General features: G+C 27.2%; 2 protein-coding genes across 3 annotated transcripts; one reads left to right on the top strand and one right to left on the bottom strand.

The window, feature by feature from the left end:
- The first annotated feature begins 5,722 nt into the window (after positions 1-5,722).
- Positions 5,723-12,663, top strand: LOC132934002 (zinc finger protein ZPR1). Of its 2 annotated transcripts, XM_061000289.1 has the most exons (7): positions 5,723-5,971; positions 7,385-7,798; positions 7,855-8,131; positions 8,200-8,360; positions 8,513-8,782; positions 9,464-9,602; positions 10,091-12,663. In XM_061000289.1, the coding sequence occupies exons 1-6, from the start codon at positions 5,864-5,866 to the stop codon at positions 9,575-9,577; spliced, it is 1,344 nt and encodes a 447-aa protein (XP_060856272.1). In that variant the 5' UTR covers positions 5,723-5,863; the 3' UTR covers positions 9,578-9,602; positions 10,091-12,663. The 2 variants fall into 2 exon arrangements, with proteins under 2 accessions (XP_060856272.1, XP_060856270.1); XM_061000287.1 differs by lacking the exon at positions 10,091-12,663 and having other exon boundaries at positions 9,464-10,063.
- Positions 12,664-13,583: 920 nt separating this feature from the next.
- LOC132934003 (phosphatase Herzog) lies at positions 13,584-21,192 on the bottom strand. Its single transcript, XM_061000290.1, has 5 exons — positions 20,448-21,192; positions 16,693-16,961; positions 16,402-16,551; positions 15,933-16,118; positions 13,584-15,860 (listed from the first exon to the last, which is right to left on the bottom strand). The coding sequence occupies exons 1-5, from the start codon at positions 20,518-20,520 to the stop codon at positions 15,672-15,674; spliced, it is 867 nt and encodes a 288-aa protein (XP_060856273.1). The 5' UTR covers positions 20,521-21,192; the 3' UTR covers positions 13,584-15,671.
- Positions 21,193-23,241: the final 2,049 nt, after the last annotated feature.

Raw genomic sequence — 23,241 nt, 5'->3', positions numbered from 1 at the left:
AGTTTAAACATTAGAGTGAATTGACCTATTATGAAACTTGATGGTAAGAACATTATCTGGGTTTGTACGTTGGTTTTTTACGATAATTCAGTTTTTAAGCGAGTTATGAGCATTTTTAATTTACGGTATATTATATACGCATAACTTGCTAAAAAATTGAACTATCGTAAATAAACAACATACAAACACAGATATTATTCAAGTTTTATAATGGGTCAATTCACTTTAATTTTAAAACTAACCAAAGCTACACGCCTACACGTGTTCTGCTGAGCGTAAATTTGCTATGTTACGCACTTGTAAGACGGAGACAACAAATACCAGTGTTTCGTCCTTCTAACCTATTGGTATAGCCGGTATAGGTACCTAATACATTAGTCATTGTTCCGTGTGAACGGGTGCCTATGATATTGATATCTACATTGGTTTGATGCAGGGATCGAAACCGTTTCAAATTTAGTTACGGTTTCGGTTACGATTACGGTTTTTCAAATTGTTTGGTTTTGGTTTCGGTTTCAAAAAAGGTTTTCCAATTTAACGGTATCAAGAACAATTTTTCAAAATTTTCGGTTTTGGATAGTAGAATGGTTTTTGAAATTTTTTTTCCCTTTGTCTAATAACTGCAGATTAATATAATAAGGGCTAAGCGGCGCATAAAGCCCTAAAATATGTCCGATTTGTGTAACTAGTGTAGGTGCATACAATATAGCAAATTTACGTTCAGCAGAACTAATTTCGTGTTGTTAACCGTAATATGTTACACCTACTTTTGCATGCAAAAGTTTTTGATTATTATTCGATTATATTAATATTTAATTGTAATTTACAATAAACTCACACTATATTACAGTATAATAAATCTCTTGTTAGGTGATGATATTTATATTATATTATATTATTATATTATTATTTTAGATTCTGAGCGAAGCGATGAATTTATTGATTTTACAATGATGAGTGTTTTTTTTTTTTATTTTATTTTTATTTTTGTGTCTGTCATCACGTTTTAGGACAGTAAAAGTGCTTGGATTTTCTTCAATAGTAACTTTTCTGATAGGAAAGTGAATCTAGTTGGTACTTTGGGGGGTCAAAAGTAAAAATTTCCCAGTAGTTTTCACAAGCGACGTGAAAAACAAAAGAAAAATTAAGGAAAAACGGGAATTTTTACGCAAAATCTGTTTTCGAGAAAATCGATTTTGGTTTTTGGTGTAACTCTAAAACAAATGACCGTAGAGACATGAAATTTTGACTGAATGTTTATATTAGCATTCTCTATACACCATAAAATTTACAAAATATTTTGACTCTTTTTGATCTGTTTACGGCCATTGTCAGTTTTCAATTTTTTTAGTTTTTTCTTCTATAAATATCAATAAAAATTTATCTGTTGAGTAAAAAAGCTTGAAAATTTAATAGAAGGCTCCTAAGTTATTGTTTCAAAGGCAGATGAAAAAAATTAAAAATCCTTAGTCACAGTTTTTATTTATAAGCATTTAAAGTTCAAATTTTGACAAAATACGGAAAAATCACGAAAAATAGCAAATTATTTTGAGTTGAGAATTCATAAATATTTTTCTTTTTAAATCTAAGATTTGAAAATGTAATATAAGATAACTCATAAGTTTGTCTACCTTTATCAAAAAAAAATGTCTAGAAGAAACTTAAATTAAATTTTTATGAGCGTCTGAAATTTATATTTTTACAACATTTGATATTTACTCGATTTCTCATGTAACAATTTTCTTATTTTATTGTAATTAAAAAACGAATGACTGTAGATACTTGAAAATTTCACTGAATGTTTATATTAGCATTTTCTATACACCATAAAATGTTGAAAATATTTTGACTCTTTTTGAGCTGTTTACGGACATTGTCAGTTTTCAATTTTTTTAGTTTTTTTTTCTATAAATATCAATAAATTTTTATTTGTTGGGTAAAAAAGCGTGAAAATTTAATATAAGGCTCCTGATATATCGTTCTAATAGCAGTTGAAAAATATTAAAAATACATAGGCACAGTTTTTTTTTATAAGGATTTAAAGTTCGAATTGTATCAAAATATATCAAATTTAAAATTTAATAATTATTTTGTAGTAAGGATTGAAAATTTAAAACAAGGCTCCACGTAAATAGGTTATATATAAATTACTTTATTCACAATAATATCATAAAATATACTTGGTAAAATCATAGGCTGACTGACCGTTTTCGCTCAGAATCGTTTTTCTTATACAATGATATTATATGATTGAATTCAAATTTAACACCATCCATTACAGTGACCCACTTGTAACCTACTGTACAGCAGAGTGATATCCACTTTTTATATTTATATTTATTTATTTATATTTTTATATTTATGCTTATGATATTTGAACAAAATATTCATTTAAATGGATACTAAAAATGAGTATTGGACTATTGAAAATATTGTTATTTAAAAAGGGTTTACTGTTAAGATTCCAAAAATTCACGTTTTAAGATTTGGTACACACATTTGTAATTCAGGGGATTCTGAGGAGAATGATGATAATGACATAAGCAATTGATGACTGCGGGACGGACACAGATCAGATTATTAATAAATAATAATATACACAAATACATCAAATAGGTAACACAAATTATTGTTATAAAGACGTGCATAGCCGCATGTATAGGGGCAAACAAAATAACAATTGTGATATTTGTATTTTAATTTTGAATCAGTGAGTAAAGTAATGATATTATAAAATATAAATAGAATAATATTCGTATTACCTATTAATATTTCGTAATAATCAGTTATAGCATCGGTATTCAAACAAAATATTTTCTTCACATAAAAATACTCGTTTTAACTAGAATTATAAATAATATATAGGCAATTAACTTTATAAAATTTGAAGAAACCGATATGAGTTTTAAATTTCATTCGGTTTCAAGAACGGTTTTTCTTCAAAAAGATTTTAAGTTTCAGTTACGGTTTATTAACAGGTGTTTTAAAGCTTTTGGTTTCGGTTTCGGTTCCGGTTACGGTGTTGAAATATGAAAAAACCACGGTTTTAACCGTTTTTTTAGAAACCCGGTTAAACTGGTTTTGATAATTAGTAATCACTACTTTTTTTTATAATTAATTAACCCGCGGAAACTTTGGTCATTGAGTGGTTTTTTAACTGTGGGGAGGGTACTGTAGGTTTAAAAACGCTTACACAGTTTGGCAGAATTTTTAGTGGGCACCTGTAGGTATTTGCCATGCCCGGATGGGGGATGGCAGCACTTCTGTCCGGACACCATGACTTGCCATAGAGAAATGCAACCCGTGGCCGAGGTTTTGAACCGGTATCGGTGCGCGTCCCAACCGACACCTTAGTCCGCTCGGCCACTCCGTCCCCGTAATCACTATTATAATATTAGTATAATAAATAAAAAAATACACCTACCGCCTATATAACAATTTGATTTATTCCTCCTCTCCTATCAAAATGTCATTAGGTTTGACCGCCACTAATTAATACACATACGCGATAGATATTTTCTTTTTTTGGTATTTTAAATTTAGATAGGTAAGTGAACAATAACACTGATATGATCTATAACATCTATAACATCACTGAAAACTGTTCTACATATATTTAAACAATAAGCAGTACAATTATTTTTGTGTTATGTGTATAATTGTGCATCTCGCTTTGAGCATAAAGTATAACTAAAAAGGTACTTAGGTAAGTAGATATTACTAAAATAATTACATATTATATTGTACGACTATATAGTGATGTAATAGTATACTATACGAAGCAGCTAATTCAAGGATATAAGCATCTAAGATAAGAGACAAGTAAAAAAAATTCTCACGTTGGTATAAAACTGTAAAAGTTAAAAATAATAGGTACACCCATAAAGTGGTAATATTCTTTGTAATTTAAAGAAGGTAAATATAAACAACTTAAATGTAAAAATATTTGAAAAAAATAATGGGTAAAAAACATTTACTATATAAGAAAAAAATACATTTTATTTTATATTGATCGAGTGGGCCTTTATGATTTATTTTGCTTGACATAATTTGTAAAAAAAACCGTAGCCCGTGAAAATTGAGAAACAGAATTTCCATACCATCCAGATTGCATACCATTTTTAATTAATAAAATTCTTGAATGTAATATTTCCAATTACCTATATATAGGTATATACATTTTCTAGAGAGGCATGTGTTGTCTAAGAAATTACATTTTTTAATTTAATTTAATTTTTATAGATAGAAATTGTATTTAACCGTAGTTAAATCTAAGCTATTTTTCTATACTATTCGTGCATACAGATTTACAGACAAAAAAAAATCACGTGACAATCATTGTAAAATTAATTGATTAATTCCTCGCTCTGATGACTCTCGACTCTCGAGGCCCTTCAAGAATCCTACACAACATTTAGGAAATGATAATATTTTGTGAATATTTTAAAGTGCTTGAATAATTAATATTTCACTAACAATATTTTATAAATATTTTCTTCTCATTATAACAAAATATTGTTGACTTAATATTTTTATAAAGTTTCCGTAAAAATGTTTTTTTGAAAATATATGATTAAAATGTTTTGTAAATGTTTTTTATAAAATATTTTCAAAAATATGAACATCTTGGCCAAAGAATATAACTTAAATATTTCCTAAATATTTATGCAACTTTTTTTTTAAATATTTTGACAATTATATTATTTTCCTGAAAATAATTTTACCATAGTTAGGAAATATTTTTATGGTATGTGGAAAATGTCACAAATCCAAAAAAACACATCACTATTATTACAAAATTTAAAAATACAATGATCTTTAAAAAATATTATATTCTTGTAAAATTAAATTGTTTTAAAATATAATAAATGTATTTTTTAGAATAATGATTAATTAGTCATGAGTTCGTGACTGACACATGCTTATATATTATAAATTGCAAAAATAGTCTTCTAATTTTTTTATCTGTTAACAGTGTTAGCTTTAGCTCGTTGACATCGTCGATACTGTAATAATTGTGGAACGGTTAGGTTAGTTAGTTAGGTTTTCGTTTTAGATTGCAAATTTAACAAAGATTTTTGAGATTTACGATGGAAATTGTTGTATAATTTTTAAAAAATAAGTGACATCAATGTATTATATTGACCTTACACAATGTATAAGCTATAAAACGATTAATACTTTATAGGTAACATTTGACAACCAAGTACACGCGTGTCAGAATCACAACCCGATTGTCTTATTTAAATTGGACAAACACATTAAAATTAGTATTAGAAGCGACAGAAGTTACTCCCTATGAATACAAAAACTTTCAAACGACTACACCCATGCAAAAGACACCTGCAAAATACGCGAGCCATCCATTTCCATCGTATATAGGAAGGACAGGACCACAGCAGATTCATAACCATAAGTACAAGATCCGCAGATCGGCAACGTCGGGTGGAATAGCTAGTTTAATACAAAAGTCGTGCTGGTGGTCTAATATAACTACATAAGTGAATATTCTAAATATTTTTAAATATTCTAATCAGCCCCAATTATTTTAGTTCATATTTATTCGACATCCCGCCTAAATTATTTAGACAACCCATGGTTATTATCTATGGTATAAGGTCTAAAATGGGTATATCACTAAACACTATAACCTAACTTTTTGTACACTATCACGGATACGTGTGTATCTTTTATCATCACACAACCTATTAATTATTATTATTATTATCTTAATTTGTAGTCACTGCAGTTCTCCACTAAATCACATTTTACGGCTGCTGCATTCGAGCATCTAACAATTTAGAGTTTATTTTTTAACTCGTTCAAATTTTATTGCATAGACCGTGATTCGTGTAAGACAGTTATGGCTAACAGTAATAGTGCTGAAACAAACGATGTATTCCAAGAATTGGACGTCGACCGATTAGAAGTAAACGTAATCGAGAGTTTGTGCTTTAGTTGTGGAAAGAATGTGAGTATACTCTTCGATTTATTCGGCTTTGTAACTTTTTATTATACTATTATAGTCTAGTTTGCATACACATACATTGTCCGTGTCCTCGTCAAATTGTTCAATTATTGGTATTGCAGCTATCTGAGTTTTTGATGTTAACAATATTTATACAAAATCTAATTATATTATAGACTATTTCCTGGTTTAGGAATATTTCTATAATTAAGTATGTTGTTTTTAATGTTATTAAATACCAAATAGTATAATGACATTAACATGTTCAATGACCACTGAGTATTCACACTGTATACTATACACTCAATAGTCTAGGGAACATTTGTATAAAACATGATTTAATTAAAAAAGATAATCATTTATTATTGGCCTGAAAGGTAGTCGATATAATATAATTGATACTAGTGGTAGAAAAGATAACAGAAAAGTACCAGTTAATATTAACTTTATACTAAAAGTAATAGACAAAATAGCAATAAAAATATTTATAAATGCTGTACCTAGTGTAAACATGGTTCTTTAGCTATAAACAATTGAGTCAAAATATTTTACATCTATGCCCATTTTTAAATTTCCATTTATATACAACTTGTATCGTGGTAGGAAAATTTCCATAGTCAGGTATTAGGTTTAACTTGATTATAAGTATAGATATTTAATAACATTAATATGAAACATTTAAACAATGGCTTTGGTGTAAAAACAGAAAAGATTATAAAAAAGATATATTTACGATTTTGCTACGTGGAAATTTTGATTACCTAATGACCCACTAAGAACACATTTTTTTTATTATTCAGAGTTACAATGATTATGCACTAAAAATATGCATTATATTTTTACATTTTAATTATTTAATGAAAATTGAAGAAGGTGTTTAAAAACTATGTATAATTATTCCTTTAATTATTAATTACAATTATAATTACACATACATTTCTTAATTCAGAGAGTTGCATTGGAGAACAATAGCTTTTAAATGTTCGACTGTGTATATTCTGTATGTTATATCCAAATAGGAATATAGAATTCCTGATAAGCGTTAATTTTTTTATAATCTATATACGGATTATATTGTACAAACCTAGTTTTAGTGGATTGCATTTTATTTAATTGATATTTTGTATCGAAAACCAGAAAAAAGCCAATATATGCAATTATATGCTACATTTCAGAAAAATAAAATTTTGATATTTGAATTTAGACATCATAAATCAAATTTATATCTAAGTATATATGCAATAGTGTAACCTAAAAAAAACATCCAAAATCATAAACATCCTACCCTAGTATCAGAATTAACATAAAATTAATAAAATAATCTTATGAAAACTTAACTAGATTTATTGGTAAGATTTAGCTTCAATTATCCCACTTTACCCTTACCTAATTTATAATCTCCTAAAATTATTTTAGGGTACCACACGACTCTTGTTGACACGCATTCCATATTACAAAGAATTGGTAATATCATCATTTGATTGTCCACACTGCAATTATAAAAATAATCAGTTGGATCCAGCAATTGAAATTAAGCCACAAGGTGTCCGTATGTCTTTAAACATTGAAAACAAAGAAGATTTGGATAGGTATGTGATTACAACGGACTACACAAGTATACAAGTGCTTGATTTAGACTTTGAAATACCACCAATGTCACAACGATCACAAGTAACTACTGTTGAAGGCATAATTGCTAAGACGGTTACAAATTTAAGTGAACAAAAAAAAGTTATTGATCTAACACACCCTGAAATAGCATCAAAGATGGAAGTTGTAATTAATGGATTGATTGGTATTAAAAATCTAACCAAGCCCATTCCAATGATGGTAATTATATTAATTATTAATTTTATTTTAAATTAACTATGAATTAATTTTTGTAGGTTTTTGAAGATGCAACTGGGAATATATTTGTTTCAAATCCTGTTGCGCCCCAGGCTGATCCCAGAATGAAAACAGAAATGTTTACTCGTGACAGTGCCCAGGATGAAATGATCGGATTATCAGCAGAACAAAACACAACCAATGAACAGTCAATTATCAAACCATTAGGCACTTTTAATGATTCATCTGTTAACAATATGAATGATGAGATTGTTCAATTTAGTGACCCATGTCCAAATTGTCAGTCGATTTGTGAAACTAATATGAAAGTGACAGGTATTTATCTGTACAGCAATCAATATAATAAAAACATTCTTATGATTTTGCTACAATGATATTTATAGATATTCCATACTTCAAACAAGTTGTGATTATGGCTACTACGTGTGAAGAATGTGGCTATCGTACTAATGAGGTTAAACCAGGAGGTGGTGTTGAAAAGCAAGGATTACAAATTACTGTTAAAGTATCGGCTCCGGAAGATTTGAATAGGGATATATTGAAGGTAACTAACTATTAATTTTGTTAGAAAAAACTTCAAAGTTTATATATTAATGTTTATCCCCAACCCAATTTTTTAAGACTCACTAATATAAAGGACAATCACAGATCCTGAATATTTATATATATATACTAATGCTATTTTTCACTTTTCAGTCAGAAACATGTTGTCTTCGTATTCCACAATTGGATTTTGAAGCTGGTGCACTTTCGTTGAGTGGTCGCTTCACTACTATTGAAGGTCTCATAACATCATTATATGAACAGTTAAAGGATACTGCTACGGCATTTTATTCTGGTGACAGTCAGTCTGGAGGTGTTCTAGCCAAAACAGAAATATTTTTAGAAAAACTGAACAACATTAAAACTTGTAAAATGCCAGTAGATATTATACTCATTGATCCGGCAGGAAATAGTTATGTCCAGGTAAATATTACTTTTATACATTTGTAATAAACCCATAGTTCCTTATAGTTTTTAAATACTGCATAATTTACCACAGATTTGTAGTTAATACAAAATTTCCTATTACTAGCATATTTTTTTTTTAAATATTCAATGAGACATTGGTATTATAGGTGTTTGAAAATAACTAGTTTTTGTAAATAGTTTTTGCAATAATTTTATGTAAAACTGTTAACTGTTTACTTAAATATTTGTTTCCATCTCTTAACAACTTTCTCTACAGCTAAGTTAAATATTAGTCTTTCTGGTACCTTTGACAATACATTTTCGTTTTTACCATGAACAAACTTTATATATCGTATCAGGTAGTATCAGTAAGCAGTCAGCAAACCATTTGCTTTCATTACATCGGAAAAATACTCCTAAAGTCAGCGGTTAGCTTTTCCCAGGAGGCCAATGGAGTTTGGTGGTTCAGTCTGCGTATATGGAAGCTGTTTACTCTAATCCTAAATACTCTATTCAGTTATAGTTATAGTTGGGAGAATTTTTAACTTATTGTTTGAATACAAAATTATTTTTATATGATGGGGATATAATTATGTAGTATAAATACAATATAAGTACAATTGAAAACCTTACCAAGTGTTGTGATCATTTAATATGTAAAACTGAATGATATTTTATATTTCATTTTTTTTCCAGAGCTTAACACCTCCAGATTTGGATCCGAAACTTACAATCATGCGGTTTGATAGAACTGATGAACAGAATGAAGAGCTGGGATTAAATGATATGAAAGTTGATGGTTATGAATAAATTTATATAATAATATTCGATTAAAGTAATACAATTAAACTTTATTATATCGTAATAGTGTAATACAGTAATATTATGATTCATATTTTTGTACTGTGGTTACAACCATAAATGTCATATTTTTGAAATTAATTTTTCATTTATTGTAAAATTTCAATTTTTTTTTAGTTGTAAAAGTTGAATGCATAACTAATAATTTATTATATAATAATAATAAACAAATATTTTAAATTCTTACGTAATACAATTTATTGGAATTTAATTATAAGTTCATTGATTTTTATATATTGATTTATATTAATAAATAATAACATATTATCTCATTTAAATTTTATTCTTATTTTAAATAAGTAATAATTACAGTTTTAAATATTTTTTTTCTTTTGTTAATTACATAAGAATAATTTAATAAAATAAATTAAGAACTGATTCATAATATTACATATTATATCAATAGTATAATTTAGAGTTATTGCTAAATATTATTAATTTTTTTTTTTTTTTTTTTATTAGCACCTAAATGGCAATTTTTACATATTAGTAATGAAAATAATATACAAGACATTGTTTGATATCAAATTATAAAATATAAGGTATTATTATTTATATTATATTATTTTTAAATAAATATACATATATATCTAATTAATTCAGTGGATCTTAAACTTTTGTTGAATATGGATTCCTGGCTTTTAGAAATTGCAAATCCCTTACCAATTTTCTATCAAATTACTTATTTATTATACAAAATATCTCTTGTTATCAAAATCAATATTTAAATATTGATGACGCCACTGATCCTCAGTATTGGGAATCACCAGCGGCTGTAAACCACAGCTTAAGAACCACAATAACAAATTATATAGGTATGTCAGATATATACCAGTTTTGAAACAAATCGCGCAGCCTTATTCGGTGACTTAAGCATTTCTCCGTTTCTCATTGGTCCACCACCACCACTCTACTGCACAACCAGTTGGAGAAATGCTTATGTCCCGGACATGCGTATCACGAGTTGCTGATATACCTTTTTAATTTGTCATAAGAATCACTGTATTAATTGAAACATAACCAGTTATAGCAAAGTAACTAACCTTGGTTATGTTTCATATGGGAGAGAGGGACTTTATTGCAAGCAAACTTTAAGGACCCCACACTCAGTATCATCTTCTATTCTCATAATTACAATAAAGTATCTGTGTATCAAAAAGACAACATAATATTTTTTTTTAATGTTATAACTACCTGTTTAATATTAATGATAATTTTTATTTTTTATATATTAATTAAATTTAACAATAACTATTTGTTTGTGGTGTTCATTGTTTCAAAATCCATATTTATTTAAAATGACCTCACTGTTAATTGTGGGCTATGATGGATACTATATACAATTAAAAAGTTTATAGAAATATGACTATATGTTATGTATAAATGTATAGTACTTAATGTAATAATTATTAAGTTGATTTTATTTATATCAGAGAATATAATACAGTCGAACGTAGTTAACTCATAGTTGAAGGGACCGGCCAGAAAGTTAGAGTTAACCAAGGATAATACAATTATAGGAAATTCTAGGGACCAGGGAAAAAGTTTGTAGTATCGACAGTTTTGAGTTAATCTCGTTCAATTGTGTTGTTCTCCAAGTTGTTTTTCGCTGTTACCGTTTTTAAATATAAATGTACAAATTGTTTATAGTTGATTTTTATGTTAAATAAATAAATGGTTTAGTAAAAGAGCACTAATCACAAAAAATAAGTTTTTTAATTTGAAAGAATATTGAATTCTAAGAAAAATTGTGTAAGTTTAACGTTTCTACACGCATTATTCAATGACAAAATTACTCAATAAGTATAGACAAGTTGCTTGTTGTAATTGCCTATCTTATATGTGTAAGAGTTGTTTGCTTCACACAATAATTTACTTACCTCTAAAGTATATTTTCAAATTTTTGTTTTATGTATTTTATAGGTTTTTATGCACTATAATCAGTAATGGGACTAGAATTTATCTAAAATGTTTAGATTATTTGAAATATTTAAAATCTTATTAAATTAATTTTTGTTATGTATGCCTTAGTCATTCACCACAACACTACATGGCGTAACCATTATCTCTAAGTATTTTAAATAATATTTAAACATTTTTTTGAAATTTTGATACTTCTATAGTTGTTCACACAAAAATGCACACTTTTATACCTATATCCAACATCATAAATACAATTTTTAGATGGGCATTTCAATGACGAAATAGAAGAATTAAAAATTTGAAGAAAACATTTTCTTTTGTTCTGGATTCCTTTAAAATGTAAAATATCAATGTTCCCCCACCCAAAAAAAAAAATCAAAGAGAATTTTACAAATATTTCTAATCAATACTTCTTAGTCTTTAGTACCTTTATAATAAAAAAGATGGTCGGGAGGTGCACCAGGATAAATCTGCTTATAGCAAACCGTTAATTGACTATTTGAAAATATGGTAGATTCATAACAGTACAGTATGAACAAACAAATTTGTATAATAGAGATCAGCACTTACATGCATGATTATTATTATTGTTGTAATTAGCGGTCTAAGACACATAATGTTTTTATTAAATTTCAAAGATGAAAGAAAATGATAACACAATATTATTTAAACTATACTTTATTTTAATTGTGATATTCTGCATAGATTGTGTTTAACGGGTAAAAGTAGTTTTTTTTTCGTTATAAATATTTCAAGGTAAAATGTAAATTTAAGTCTTGAAATTGTTTATAATATTGGCACATTCTCAAAATATTAATTCATTTTTTTTGTCACAAAATAGTATTGAAGTAATTTGTAAATTACATTAACATACAACATTAGGCAAGCTATTAATATTTAACCAGGCAACGTTACGGCTTATTTGTGTTGGACATATCTGACCATCTAATGTAGATCATAAACAAAAAGCTTACTGAATAACATATCTAACGAACATTTAAAATTCATAATCAAACAACTTGTTTATATTGTTTATGTTTGTGTGTCACTCAGTGACAACGGTACCTAATTAAACTTATTTGTTCTTATACATATTCTATTTTGGTGATTTTATGATTTTTAAGTAAAAAATAAAGAAGAATTACTCTTAAACATTAGAAATAAGTTGTTTATGAGTAGCTTTTGCATTAAACAAATAATTAGATTTTCTAAGCATTTTAAATTACAAATTTTCATTAATAAAAACTAAATTTAAATTTAAAAATTAAATTTCAGAGCAAAAAATTAGTTACTATAAAAAATAAATTAAACTGTATCAGGCCAGAAGTTCAATTTTAGTTCAAGGTCTCTTGGCCATTGCGTTACAATGATTGCATAAAACTGTCATTACATATCTTCCGTATGCATACAATTATTATTTTTTTTTGTGTATTGACTGAAATATCTGAATAGTACAATAGATTAGATTTTCATAAGTTATTTAAATGTCGTTGTAACCAGTTTCTGCAGTACTGTTCATTTTCTTAGCTAAATATAATTTAATATTCATAAATGTATAATATACCTATTTATATTTCTCTGTTTTTCCTTTTTATCATACACCCTCATGTGTTGTATCTCTGACAAATGTATAACATAACGAATTTGTATTCAGCAGAACTAATTTTGTGTGGCTAAATTTAATATTAGGGTGAATATATTTTAATCATTAAAATGAAGATAATTTGAATCAAAATTAAAATTTCAATACATCCTTATGATATCTTTAATTTAAAATTTGTAAATAAGCCAATTCAATCTTATATTATATCAAAGTTAATAAGATAAAATTGGTTTTACTGAACGCTAAATGTGTTATGTTGCACAATGCACGTTCGTAAGACAATGAAAACACTTGTGTGTGGAATCCTCTTAAATTATTATACATTATTGGAAATATGAAATAAGAAGTGCTAAGTGATGTATTATTTATAATTTTATTTATGTACCAATTTAGAATTTGTTAATAAATCATAAAGCTGAATAAAAATAAAATATTGTGTATATTTTATAGTTTCAGTACTTTTTAAAAGTGTAATGAGTGTATAATAAGTGACCATCTAGTCTAATAACATACATACAAATATGATACATTGATACTTCATTTATTAGACAACTAAATGCATTTCACATAAAGAAATAAAATTATACGAAATAACCAGAAATTAATAATAAACGAGAGATTCAATTATCTGAAACCATAATATTATGTAAAAATAAATCAAATTAAACTGATGAGCAAGAACAATGCTAAGATATTGTACAACAAAATCCATACAGATTGTAAAATGCTCAACTACTAATAATGTAACTAGTAGAATAACAAAAAATTAAAATCTAGATATTAACGTAATGTTAATCCTAATTTTGTTTTTTTTTTGTGATAAAATGTTAAAAAGAAATATAATTTTAAAAGAAAACAAAATAAAATTATTTAATGGTAATAATAAAAACACATGTTTCAAAAGATTTTGAAAGACAATCACAAAAGGTAATAGTACAACATTGGTGTTCTTAATATTATCTGTAGCATACACAGGATTAATTAGAAGTGAAAAAAAATTAGTATTACAATAACTTGTGCAAATAAATATATTTTATATTGGAATTCTTAAGTTAATGTTAAAGATAAAACTAAGCACACTTCTCCCTGTATAAGCCACTGAATATTTTTAAATAAAACATAAATTAAAAATAATAATAACATTTATTATTTAAATTATCTCAAGAGTACACAATAATAATTAATGAATGTACAACAAAACAAAGTTTGAAACCAGTCCTTTTTTTATAAATGCATAAATGAACACACATATCATATATGTATTGTTTTTTTATAAAATAATTGAAATACTGCTTATAAAATAAAAAAAATATTAAAATATAGAATAATGATTTGAATTTTTATAAAAATTAAAAAATATTTCCATTTGTTTACAAGTTACATAGAGTAAAAAAAATGTATAAATGATAATGAATACAACATTTTTATAATTATGAATAAATACAATTCACTCCATGGTACTCTATACTTATTTTCTAAACAATATTGTTATAATTATTCAAAGTAATTTAAAACATGCAATCATATGACCCTATTTAAATATATTTAGATTACTGATTGTGTCCTCTTGAGAGATTATAATTAACCTATTAATTAAAAAAATTGATTTTTCCACAAAAATAAAAACAAACAAAATTAATATTAGAGAATGTTTGATTTTAGTTAAAATATATTTTTAATGTATAATATATTATTAAATTCGTGAATCTATGCAATAGGGGTGTCAATAATTTACTTTTAATTTGTATGAATTACATAATAATAATAATTCCATTACAATAAAATATAAAATAATCAATTATTGACAAAAGCATAGATATTTGTACCTATATTTTATATTAAAATACTTATTATAAAAATGGACAGACAAAAATGTAAAAATAAAAATTTAATTTGATTAAGTTTTAATATTTTATCCATAACTTGAACTTCATGGTTATACCATATATTGTATGATTTGATATGATCATATTATGTTTGTATTGACATATTCACCAGATGTGCATTAGAACACATATTTTAAATAAAAAAAGATAGTTGACTTTAGAGTTTAGACAGTTTATATTTAATTAAATTATTTTGTCCTTGATTAGTCCACCATACTATATATATGCATGGATAATAAGTACTTTAATTTGACATAAATAAATACTTTAAAATGTAGGTTATGTTATCCATAAAGTGTTATTAATTTATAGTCTAAAAAATCATAAATAATAATTTTTAATTGAATGATATAGGTAGGTAATAAGTATAATACCTTAGAAAGTTGTCAGTTTGTTTAGTTTTTATAAAAATAAAACTAAATATCTAAAAAATGTATTTGAGGAGTTTTACGAAAAAAAAAAAAATTAAAACAGTTGTAAACTATAATGGTACCTAAATTAGGTAAATATTATAATTTTATCTTTCTATACGTTATACGATTGTTACATTATGATTATTATTACTTTTGTTTAACATGGTAGATTAGAATAATTACCATTGGCACAAATAAATTGTACTTAAAAATTGATGCTATAAGACATTGTCGCTACTGATGTGTTGAGATTGTACTGCAATAGCTGCAGCAGCAGCATTTGCCATATGATTTATGTTGCAAATAACTGGGTAAACATTTTCCATTTTGCTAAGTTTTTCAAAAAATGGAATTAAATGCAACAGTTCTTTATCAGTCATATCATCAAACCATGAATTAACAGGGACCTAAAAAAATAAATATTGAGTTAACATTGTTTTAAATTAAATATTAATGTTGTATAAATGAAATAAACATACTGCATTGTCTGGATGAAAAATGTACGACGCAGGTGAATTATCAATGATTACAACTTTATGTAATGCGCGACCCAATTTGTTTAAGTCTTTCACATAATTTCCTCTATAAAAAACACACGATTCGCGGAATAAACGGGCTCTAAATACACCCCATTTATCTAATAAATCAGCAACTGGATCGGCATACTAAAAAAGTGGACAAAACAATTTTGAAAACATTATTCATATTATGTTAATTGTTTAATTATATTATATTATGGTATCATAATATTGATGCCTAATAAGTTAATAGATTGACTAATACATAACAAAACTATACATAAAAAATTTAATGGTATACCTAGAAAATATAAAAGAATGCAAAACTACATGCATTAAATTGTCCACAAAATATTTACTTTACACAGATAACAATATACAACATAGGGACTTATTTTAAGTTAGTAATTATAATAATGAATAAATATACCTTGGCAAGACTTGCAGTAAATAATACACACTCATAAAGTTCACCCATACGTTGAAGAAATTCGTCTACATGTGGTCTCTTCAATACATAGACTTGATGAACAGTGCCATCAATTTCCACAGGTACTACAAAATCTGCATTATTAATTGCCTGGTAAATTTTAAATAAATATATAAGTTAATCATATGTAATATACTAATATATTAAATTAACACAGTACAAGTTTTTTCTTGTTTAATAAACTTCAATTTTATGTACGGGACTTAAATATAAAATACATTTTCTAAGTACCTTAAAAGAACTATGGACAAGCGTTTCATCAAGATCAATAACCATACATTTTTTGTGCATATCTTGGTGTCTTATAGCAGGAAGTAAGTATGTCGACTGGGAAAGATCTGGGCTAAGTGGAGGAGTAAAACTTCTGTCAGACTTAGTATTCACTCCATGTATGTTACTGCTTGGGACAAAAGTAGAATTTGGTCTTGTTCTTGATTTCCCAAAACAGCAAAGTAATGTTCGCCATATACCACGTTCATTTTTCAATCGAACATGGTCAGCTATAAAAAAATAAATACATTAATGTATTTACAAATATATATAATAAAAATGTTCTTTCTACTAATGGTGACTCAAAAAATTTGAATTGACATTTTTTTTAATTAAATTATTTATAAGTTTTTAAAATCTAAACTTTTGATACAAATTTTGATTAAATTATAAATTTTATAAATATTTAAAAAAAAACAAAATAATTAGAAGAATATTAAAATGAAAAATAAACAGTTATCAATTAGGTATACTTAGATGTATCAAAAAATCAGTACCTATGTAGGTATATTAAAATAAATCATTGGACACTAATACAATTTAAAACCGTTAAGGTTATTAGTAATAACATATTAGAATTATTTTTTTTAATTTACTAATAGATATTTTGCCATAACTCTCAAGGTCAGATTGCATAATTGTACATTAATCAAACGAAGATCATTGGAAAACAATAATATAATTAAATTAAAGTAAAACTGAATGTTTCTAAACATACAATGTTATATTAGGTATAGAGTTTAAAGAAATCATAATAAATAAATTAGGTCCAATTTAAATATGTTTTATACACATATTAATTATTATAGGTATATTATATTATATACATATCTATGTAAGTACCTACATAATAAATCAGTACTCAAGCAATATAATTCAAACTAATTCTTAGACCTGTTTTGATCATCAAATGTATAAATACATTAGTTAGTTCTCCATTATGTAGGTATATTCTCAGTACATTCTATACATTAATTAAAAAGGAAAATAAAAACTTGTAGTTATTATTTACATAATTAAATCATTATTTACCAACCATAAATATAGTTCAAGATAATTATATTTAATCATACATAGTATATTGAAATTGATTAAGACAGATAATATATTTATAATAAACCTAGAACTTTGCCTAAAACACATAAATTAAAAATGACGACATTCAATTATTCCAAATTGGATGAACATATAAATAATAATATTGGTAGGTATATTTATATATTACAACCTCCATCATTCTAATCTATTATGTCAAAAACATTATAGTTCAATTCATGAAATCATAGAAAATAATTAACTGCAGCAGAAAAAAATGATGCAAATTATAATAAAAATTAAATAAACATATTATGCGTGTAATTTTATAGTATGTATAATCTTAAAAGTGTTTGCTGTTTGAAAAATAAAAGAAGTTAGATAGGTATAAATTTGAAATTAATTGATCATAAGACATATAATTAATACCTCTCAAAATAACTTTTCTCTTGATAAAGAAAATCAAGGATATAGGTAAGGCTAAATATAACATTTTATTATAATGTTTACGTAATATTAATGAAGAGTGATAATAAAAATAATCATTTTATAAAGTCTTAATTGCTTAGTTAAACAATTGTTCATATTTAAAATTAAAATTTTCAATATGAATGTATCTAACAACACACTGAAATAATTGAATCAACAAGAGTAACATCTATATGTTGATATAAGAGTCCTAGCTAATTTGTTTTGATATGTATTTAATTTAAGATTTTAAATTAAGTTCTGATATTTAAAAACAAACAATATTAAATGTGCACATCAGATATCTTTATTTAAGATATAAAAAAAATGATTAGTTAAGTACGAGTACCTAAAGAAAATCCATCATTCTTTTGAGAAATTCAAGCAATTTTTTACACATGATATAAAAGTTTAATAAATAGTAAGTGTCTACCTAGGTACACTCTGTCCAGCGAGAGAACGCGCCGATTCTGCGCATCCCCTCGCGTCACCTTGCTATCGAAACTGGTTCCCCTATGGCAGGATGTTGGGTGGGGGAACCAGTTTTGGTCGGTGCGCGGCGCGTTCTCTCGCTGGACAGACCATAGTTAATGTGTAATATGTATATTATGTAAACAATTTTCAATTAAAAATAAATACTAATTAAATAGGTATATAATATAATAATGTTTGATAACGCATAGGTGTCAATTATTGAGGGTATCAATAGATATTATTATTAGCCTAGGAATGTTTTTTTTTAGTTTTTATACCACTCTCAAAAAATACTCAAGTAAATAATAATTTGCATATTTTTGTAGGATAATATTTAGGTACCAGAGAATTAACAGTCTATTGACACATATAATTACCTATGTACCTATAATTAGATGTATTGTTCACCTATTATTGTGACATTGTGACAAATTATCTGCCTGGTACCACTATATAGTATAAACTATAAACATGTTATTTCATATTAAATTATTACATGCATAAAGATGATAACTACTGAACATACAATTAAGGAAAATAGAACTATAACACACTATAGTCAAATCCGAATAAACAATAGTACGTTACTAAATACAAATAAATTACATAGTATAAGCAATTTATAAAACTATAAAAGTAAAAGAAATATGGTAACGAATACATAATATCAAATAACAAATATTGTTATTAATATTACACTATTACCAATCAATAAATGTTAAGAGCATGCTACAAAGGAGTATGTTATCTCCGACTTACAAATGCGTAATATAGCAAATTCAAGCTCAGCAGATTATGTTTAACTACGTTAGTTTTAAAAAAAGTATGAATCAACCTACCTATAGTGAAACTTGGTGGTAAGAACATTGTCTGTGGATTTTTTACAATAATTCAGTTTTTAAGTAAGTTATGAGCATTTTTAATTTAAGCTATATTATATATGCAAATTTGTTAAAAAATGGAACAATCATAAAAATCCCAGATACAAACACAGATAATGTTCTTACCGTCAAGTTTCATAATAGGTCGATTCACTTAAATTTTTAAATTAACAGAGCTAAATATGATCTGCGGAGCGTAAATTTGGTATTAGGTATAATTATTTAATGATTTATATTTAATTATTTTACAATATATTTCTAATCAAAAAAGAAAACGTACAGTGCCGCCGACTCAGTTTGACCTAAACAACCAACTCGGTGATTACCAGGGAGCTCTAAAATTATTTTATTTATATTTGAGGATCCGACAACAAAAAAATGTATAATAAAGCTTAAAACTTCTAGAGGCCCGTTGAAAATCATTGTTTCAATCGCCCTGGCCTACAATACATACAATCATCAATAAAAAGTAATAAGCGGTTGTTTATATATTTGTCTGTATATTTGTTGATAAAATATGAAACAACTGTAGGTACTTACATAGGTACACAACTATAATTAATACTTAGATACATAATAGAATTAAAAACGTATAAAATTATAGAAAATGGACTTAAATACCTACAGAATAAAATTAAAATACGATTAGGTATGGTCGACCACGGTTCATCTTTTATATTTTGTCACATGGCGAATTACCAGACTGGGTATTAAAAATTCAAAATACGATGACAATAATAGTAATAATAATAATAATAATAAAAATAATAATAATAATAATAACAATAATAATAATAATAATAATGTTATATAGGTAGGCAGGAACACCAAAAATGCAGACGAGAAAAATCGGCTTACCCTTATCTGGCACAAAACTTTTTAGGTGTTCATCTTCACGCGACACTTGGGTGATAATTGAAGATGCTTCCATTTAAACATTTGTTTTTTCACCTCCCGTGGTGTCCTGTGAACGTCCGTGCGGTCAATATTATTATTATTATAATGCACCATATATGTACGGTGGAACGATGGTCGTGTCGCACACGCCAGTCACCGAATGCGGTCGGTCGTCGAAATGGCCCAGTAAAGAAAGTGTCCTTCACTTTTAACCGTGCCCACGAGCGCGGTGAAAAGGGTACGTTGCGAACGGAACGTTTAGGTTGTGCGCAACCGAAAAATGTCGATCGTATATTATAATAACACCGCGTCCAACGGAATTACAGAAATATGTATTATAACCGAGACGGAGATAAATATTGAACAAAACGATTATTATAATTATTTCTTACGTACCTACGACCGAACGTTGTTATTAAATAATAATAATAATAATAATAAGTAATAACAATAATAATAATGTGCGCGATATTATCACCGAAATCTGTATCACTGAATATTTTTATTGTTATTATTATTATTCATAAGGATTTGTTTATCGTTTATTGGCGTTTGAAAAGGCGAACGTGCCTACACAACTACGTAGGAGCGCTACGGGCGGTGTGTCGTCGTCGCGTCGTTGTCGTACTCGTACACCGTACACGCGCCGCGCGCGCACACGCTCACATTCTTGCACTCAACACACACACACACACACACACACACACACACATGCAAGCACACGCACGCGCACGCACGTGTAACGAACACAGTACACACACGACATACTATGCGCGCGCCCGCCACCTCGCAAACACACCGACCACCGGACGAGAAAGCGCCAAGCAACGCGCACGCGGGGCCGAGTGACGAGCCACGAGCAAGTCAACACGCACGCACGCGCACGCCCTCACGCGATCTCACACACGATACACCGGATTTTCTCCGCCCCGTTCGTCTAAAGCCACAGCAACGGCCACCGATGGAATGCGTAACTGTTCCCGCGTATATTCGAATCGCCGCCGCCGCCGCGCCACTGCCACCGTCGCATGTATAGAGAGGTTATAGTCGTCAGTGGTTACGTATTTATTTTATGTTGTTAAATATTTTTATTTGTTGATTTTTTTCTTTACACTACTCTACGTCTGTTTCGGAGCACGAAGTACCGCGCACGGGACCCTATACGGCGAGCGTAGACAGGAAATATTTTCAAAGGGAGTCAATTTAACCGAATCTAATTGTACGTAATATTATATGGTATATATATCAACATAAAAACGAGTACCTCTATTGCTGATATATTAAACAGCATTCTGCAATATTGTGTTTCGCTGCACTGTTGATGCAGACATTTAGTCAACAAAATAAAAGATTTAAATCTATTGAAAATAACTATACCTATTAATAGTAGGTACCTTTAGCTATGATGGATGTTTATTGTATAATAAATAATATAAATCTACTTGTGTTTTTTTTGTGAGCAATATTTAGGCAAATATAATTAATTTGCCACTTACTCTCTTGCTTCAACACAACCGGATTTGTACAAAACTTCCTTATAAGTTGTTCATAATAGGTATATCAATTAAAAAATGTGTAATATTCATACCTAAGATTTAATACAAGAAATTACAATACAAAGTCCTCATAGGACATAAGTTGTTATTATTGAAATTAAAAAATAAAGTTGATCGTAATTCCAAATATAATTTTTACTATTGTCAAATTTTAAACATTTGACAAAATTGGATGTTCACGCGTAAAATAATAATTTCTCCTCAAATATTTTTTTTTTTGTAGTTATTCAAAAACGGATCATCATTGATAGATATTTCTAATTTACTACTCTATATATAATAGTATAAATAATGACAATTACATTTTACACAGATACATGCACGAGTCAAAACCAGATTAAGGGTGGCAGGAAGGGCACGTCCCCCGGGCCCACGTATGTAAAGGGCCCATAGTATTACATTTTTATTATTTTAAAGAGTTGTTTTCATTTGTGGGGGCTCACAACCATGTATTGGTCCCTGAAGGTCTTAATCCAGGCTTGGCATGCGTATTGAGTGCATATGGATATGACAAATTAATATAAGTTAATTGGAAACTTAATGAAGTCTTATTGCATATTTCTAAGATGAGAACTCAAAAAACAGAAAGAAATTTAATTTCAAATGATTTTATTTGTAAGGCCGTAAGGGTGCGTGGTTATACTGATTTTGCTTCGTGATAAATAGCATTCCTGCTTTGATTAGAATCTGTAGAAACTCTACAATTACTTGGACCCCATAATTTCCAATATTAATTGATTGGTCATACGTTTGTTAGGAGTATTGTATTGGAGATTTCCAACTCTTTTGTCTTGAAATATTTAAGAAATATTAAGTATATTAAGTATATTTTTAAACTATACAATTACCTAATAATAATAAAATTGGGAGGCCTTTAAACAAAGTAAAACTCTAAAAGAGTTAGAAGCTGCAGACATTTACTAAAAAAAATCAGGAAATGAACAAGATTTTATAAATTTTTTTAATTTTTAATTTAAAATTGTATTTTTTTATTATTTAAAAATATATTTACAATCTATACTACAGGTATAATGAGTAAGTGTGGTGACATAAAATAACATTTGACTCAGGAACATTAATTGTAAAGTAGGAAGGCTCCCAGCTGTGCCACCTCACAAGAAATTAAATTTTATTTATAAAATAATTATTAAGCTATTAAGGTTAATATGGGTTTATTTTATAAACCTATAAATTATAAT

This window comes from Metopolophium dirhodum, chromosome 1 (assembly GCF_019925205.1).
Source record: "Metopolophium dirhodum isolate CAU chromosome 1, ASM1992520v1, whole genome shotgun sequence".
NCBI classification, from domain to species: domain Eukaryota; kingdom Metazoa; phylum Arthropoda; class Insecta; order Hemiptera; family Aphididae; genus Metopolophium; species Metopolophium dirhodum.
Note: the sequence above shows the minus strand (reverse complement) of the source record. Positions and strands in the feature narration are given on the sequence as shown.